Raw genomic sequence first — 6,000 nt, 5'->3', positions numbered from 1 at the left:
TAAAACAAGCAACTACAAGGGAAACTTGCAACAGCAATAAACATTCAACGCAGTGCACGCTTGCAAGCGGCAAGTTATATTTCGTGCTAATGGAAATGAGCAAACAGCTGCAACAGCAACAAAAACTGGAGTGGCAATAAAAATTAAAAATAAAAATAGAATAGTAACAAGAACAAGAACGAGAACAGCGACGATAATTGTGCGCCGTAGCAGCAGCAGCCACGGTAGCGACAATAAATAACATTGGCATTGGCGTTGCAGGCAATGTTGCATGTAGTGGTGTTTGGGCGCCACGGCCGACCAGCCAGCCAGCAAGCAAGCAGCTTGTGCCCGCTAAATAAGTGCTAAGGAAGTAGCACAACAACTATGCTGACAACAACAACAACAACAACAACCACAATACGTCGTAGCAACAGGCGAAACGCTTGGTCGCTATGTGTATATGTGTGTGTGGAAAATTCATTTGAGTTTGTTGTTACAGAAATAAAAATTAAAAGGGCAATGAAATTAAATGCACTTAAGCACCAGCAACAACAACAATAACAATCAGTCAGCCATAAACATCTTGACAGTACGAGAAGAATAAACATAAATTTGAAAAATGTGGAAAGAAGCACAAAAATATCAGCGCAGCAATGGTATGTGCCACACTTAAAAACAACAAGCACAAATAATTGTAAAATTTATATGTGTGTGTGTGCGTGCAATAACGAACTCCAATGGTTAACGAACATTTAAACATAATTGAAAACTTCTACCAACAAAACAATTAAGCATGGCATTGTGTGGCAGCGGGCAGACCTTGCAACAAGCGGTGGTGAATGGCTGTAAGCAACAGGCGTCAAGCGGCAAAGTGAATTGCAGACGATCAAAGCTCGAATATTGTTGCTACAAAAATACAAGAAACAATAATGCGAACAATGGCCATAACAGCGCGCTCGTGTTGGCGGCCGAACCGGTAATGGGCTACAGCGATTGTGGCATAAAGGGCAACTGTAATCAACACGTCACGTGGGGTATGCGCAGAATGGAAATAATAGTGAAAAATTGTGCTTGAAAATTCTGAGATTTGCTTTAAGAAGTTTTTGAAAGTGTGTTATTAAGAATTATAATTCAAAGTAATATTTTTTTTTATTGAAAACGAATATTTTATATTTGTATATTTATTATTTCAATTTTTAAAAGTTTTTTCCTTTTAATAGGTGGCAACTCTATTTCAAAATACAACTACATTGAAGATTTCTCGATTTTTTAACCAACATTTGGTCATACTTAAGATTTCAATATTTTTCCGGGTGGATTTCGAATCTCTTTTCATCCTGATACCATATTCATTAATGTTGTTCTTATGGTGGCAGAAAATACAACTGAGGTAGTTTGGAGGAATGCTTCGGAGTTAAGTGGTTAAATGGATTGCCGGGATTCAAAAAATCGATTTTTGTCTGTCTTAAATTCTATAACATCTCTAAAATATTGTCCTAAGCTTTTAAGTTGATCCGAGTAATAGTTTCGTAGATACAGCATTGATAACTTGTGTGCTCGAGGCTAGCCCGGCTAAGTTCGCCGTCTTAAAACGTGTTTTTCTCGAAACCGAGTTTTTCAAGTCGGTTGGGCGAATCGGTTCTCGATAACTACTCAACCGATCTTAATGAAATTTTACACAGGTCGTTGAAATACAATTCTTAAAGACTTGGAAGAAGGATTTATTTTCGAGTAACCCTTAACAATCCTTGTACATACGTCGTTTCGGCTTTGTAAAACGCACTGTCGTAGGAAAGACAGATTACCTTCTAAACGAACATGTACATTTTTTTGTAAGTAAAACGGTACTTTTGCTATTACCGTTATATTTGCATTACTATCTTCTTCAGTAAGACGAAATTATTTCGTATTTAACCCTTTCTCTTTAAAGACAAACAATAACTCGCCATCAGGGGTCTACGCATTTCCCAAACTTCCTTATGGTCGAATTTCAACCACTTTTTTATTGGCTTCGCACCACTATGCGCTGTTTCACAAACAACACTTGCGGTTCCGCGACGTGTCAAAATCAAGCGCCAACCGAGTATATATATATTTGTACAACAAGAGCACAAACACTGCCTATTGCCCTAGCTTAGAAGGTCTCGAGGAGTCGTAGGCGTAGACGGCAATTGCAATTGGCAAACCAAATAGAGCCAGACAAAGCAACAAAGCGCCAAAGCTGCTGGCAGCCAAATACACCGAGGCGCGAACGGAAACTGTAAAAGTGTAATGGCTACAAAGTGCGTAACTGCGCAGGCAAGCGCATAATGCCTTACAAATGGCTGAAAACTGCGCCACCGCTATTGCCATTGTGGACCGGCAAAAAGAGCGAAATTTCAAAAATATAATTTAAAAAAATTTGAGAGTAGGAGCGCGGCAAGCGGTTGCTGTATTTCATAACGAACTTGCCTTTACCAGTGGTTCGCAGCCACTGCTTGGTTTTTCTTGGTCGGCACCTTCGTTCCTTCGGCGGTGGGGGCGCGCGCCAACGCCCACAAAACGGCAATTGCTCGTCAACTGGAGGCGCAGCATCACGAACGCGTCGCGGCTGCGGAGTGTTGCTGTCTTTGACCGCATGTTGCTGTGGGCTATCATTTGTTGCTGCCTTTTTTCTTGGCAATTCGTCTGCGGCCTAAAGCCAGGTCATGTGGTTGGGGCGCGTTCTGATGGCGCTACGTGTGGCATGCGAATGGTTATTATGCTTCCTATTTGGGCCAGCAACAATGGTCTGTTTACTGTACATATATACTATGGATGTATGAGTGCATTGCAGTGTTGTTGTATGGTCGGCGTTTGCGAAATTTTTGTTACTTTTTTCGGTATGCTATTCTTCGCGAGCTCTTTCATTTTTCACTTAAAATTTGTTTCCCTTTTCTTGTGGTTGCTTTTATTTAATGTTTCTTGTTTACTCGTGACAATGGTTGTAACACCTACTAAACTGGAATTATGATGAATTGACGTGTAGTTAAAGACGGTTTTATTATTATAAAACATTCCACATGAATAAATGTGGGAGAATTACTCCACTAAATTATTGGAAAGGGAACTGTTAGCCAGAAATTTATTTTATTCTGGCTGAAAGTACTACAGTCTTGTATAAAGTGCCGCTCTGAAACGACTGCGAAAATATCTCAGGTAAAATAAGTTTATACTAAGTGTTTAAGTTTAAACTATGTGCTGCAGATATTTATTTAAGAGATTACGAAGGGTTCCAAAATAATACAATTGGTATTTACGCTCCATAGAGTCGACCTACAAAGCAATCAAAAAGGCTTTAATAAAAGCAACTGAACTTGTAGCTCCTATGATTGGTCAATATGTTTTACCTTGTGACCTATCGGTTAGCTTACCGGTTATTTACTCAACAGCATTACCAGATATATTAGTTAAAGTTTCCATGAGTTACTTAAGACCCAATAGAAAATTCTAACCGAAATCCTCATCTAAGTGAAATCGTTTATTCTTTCTTACACAAAGACGTAATGAGTTGCATTTGTATGGTATATGTTAGTTTCCGCGCTAAATATTAATTATGTTGGATTTTCGGTTACTGTGACTTGCTGGGTATCCATTGTATTTATAGTTCGACGAAGTCTGTACACCATTAAGTCTGTATAAAACTACATTGAAGAGTTTAAGTCCCGAAAGTTGGTACATTATTCAATTGGTACGGCTCTGACAAAATATATATTTTCAGATATACTTATATAGATCCGATATACCGTACTCATTACTTTCAGGCAGATGTGTAAAAAAATTGTCAATTATTTTAAGTAACACCGAACACATTTAAACTATATACATCCTAGTCGAAATGCTAAGCTTTGCGAAAAGAATTCAAAACTTGAAAATTTCTATAGCTAAAGACAAGAAGAATGACGATTTCTAGTAGCTGCAAGTGCGGCAATAAAATGGCGCTTTATTACGCCACAACAACACAGAATAAAATAGAACGAGGATTTCAGAGAGAGGGAGGGTGAGCATTGGGTCGAGTAATAAGAAGGAGACCACTTGGATTATGAAATTTGTAAGCAACAAAAAGTGGTGTGTGGCAGGGAACCCGAGGGAGCGAACGACATCCAGACTATTTTACATGCAACAAGGAATTGGCTGCTACTGCAAAACTACTTGCAACTAAAACAAAGACTCGAGCTGAGCAAATTTGAATTTTGCGACTAGAAAAGTTCCGCTTGAGCAGTGTTGGCGGCAGTGCCCATGGAAGCAGCAGAAAATCGTTGTGGGCGGTTGGAGCGGTGCGGTACGGTGCACAGCAGTTTGGACGCAATTCTTGAGGGAACCACAATCTAAAAGCAGGAAACTTAAGGCAAACACCAATAAATACTACGGCGACGACGATAAGCGCAACAAAATGGCAACTAAACAAAATGCAGCAACAAAGATATTAAATGAATTGCACTTTAAGCAAGGTGCAACGTGAACAGCCAAAGGAGCAGCAGTGGCAGCGGTAACGGCCATTCATTAAACACGAGGCCACGAGGGCGACATGAAATTTAAGCCAGAGCAAAATATTTATCTGTTGAGTAATGATGGACAAGTTTCTTGGAAGGGAAGTGAAAAATTAGCATAATAATTTGTAGAGTGGCGCATTTTTTATTTGAAGAGAATAATATCAGGAAAAACAGGGAGAAATGATATGGATGACCAAATTTTCTAATAGTTGGATTAATAAATATATATATTTTAGTATAAAATAAACGAGTAAGGAAGGTCTAAATTCAGGTGCAACCGTACATTTTATATTCTTGCAACTTGCATGAAGCAAAGCCATGGAAAAACCTTAACGTGCAAATGGTAACCAGAGGATCGGACTGGAGGCCGTGGACAAAATGATTCTTTCACTTCGGCTTATGGTTCGCGACTGGGGGTGAGCCGAACCTTCTACTACGAATAGGATTGAGGAAGTCCTCAGTTACTGCAATCTCTCACTACTCACGGAGTACTGGAGAGTAGTGAGGCTGGAGAGCTTAATGCGGACTCCATCGATCCTCTCTGCAAAACTAAGTGAGAAAGGGTAGTGCTCAAAGTATTCCCGACGGATGCTAGAGCTGATGGCACCCAAGTTGCAGTTGCGGTGGATAAGGCATACGGCGAAGGTAATGGTCAAACGACCATGGAAACGACCCAAGTCTCGCGGACGTAGCGAGTTATAGCGACGGTTCGCCAATCGCTATCAACAGTTTCTGTTGCATTTATATCCACTATTAATTTATTGAAGGTGGGTGTGGCAGTGATCTGATGCTACCCTACGTCATTTCATTGAAGAAAATATTGAAGTCCTCAGACTCACGTGTAAATATACTCGGTATCTATTTCTAATCATTTTCTGTTAAATTCCGTTACATCTGAGTTAATTAACCAACACAGAATTAAATGAAGCAGACGATGATCTGAAAAAAGTTGCAATGAAGAAATATAGCTCTAACACGCTCAGCAAATGCAGTCCTCGTGGCGGGTAACCATTATTTAAAATTCATGGCGAACACTGGAGCAGGCAGCTGCCTTGCAACAGGATACCAACGCGCCACCACAATGTGGCATAAAAGCGGATAATTGACAATTGTTTCGCTGCCGCAATGAATGGAGTGTGTTTTTGCAAGGTTGACGTTTTTAATTAGGCCACCAAGAGCCGGGCGAGCGCTGACTAAAGCGAAACAAGCCAGCCACAACAATAATACACTAGGCAGTGGTTAACGGTGATGCATATAACTGAAGCACAAATGCAGTTTAGTGTTGCATTGCACACACATACACACACACACATGCATGCATACATAGAAATTGCAAGCAACGAGAGGCGGATGAGGATGTGGCTTGCTGTGAGCCACATAAGCTCATGAATTCTCTATGCAGCCAAAGGGATATCATCGTGCATATGTATTGCATAAGTAGGCGTGGGTTTGCTTGTGTGCATAATTAATGAATTGCTACTTCAGCTTAATGACCCTGTTACACTCG

The 6,000-nt window shown here is 40.2% G+C and overlaps 1 protein-coding gene across 1 annotated transcript in view; it reads left to right on the top strand.

Moving 5' to 3' along the window:
* Nucleotides 1-775: 775 nt before the first annotated feature.
* LOC108972015 (collagen alpha chain CG42342) overlaps nt 776-6,000 on the top strand; it is a gene marked incomplete in the record, with an annotated part of 110,293 nt that continues 105,068 nt past the window's right edge. Inside the window, 1 exon segment of the mRNA XM_018938447.1 lies at nt 776-1,016. Within this exon segment, the coding sequence (XP_018793992.1) occupies nt 776-1,016 (241 nt within the window).

The sequence above is a fragment of the Bactrocera latifrons genome, unplaced genomic scaffold (assembly GCF_001853355.1).
Source record: "Bactrocera latifrons isolate USDA-ARS-PBARC rearing strain unplaced genomic scaffold, ASM185335v1 scaffold_11, whole genome shotgun sequence".
Lineage (NCBI taxonomy): Eukaryota > Metazoa > Arthropoda > Insecta > Diptera > Tephritidae > Bactrocera > Bactrocera latifrons.
This window is presented reverse-complemented; position numbering and strand designations above follow the sequence as displayed.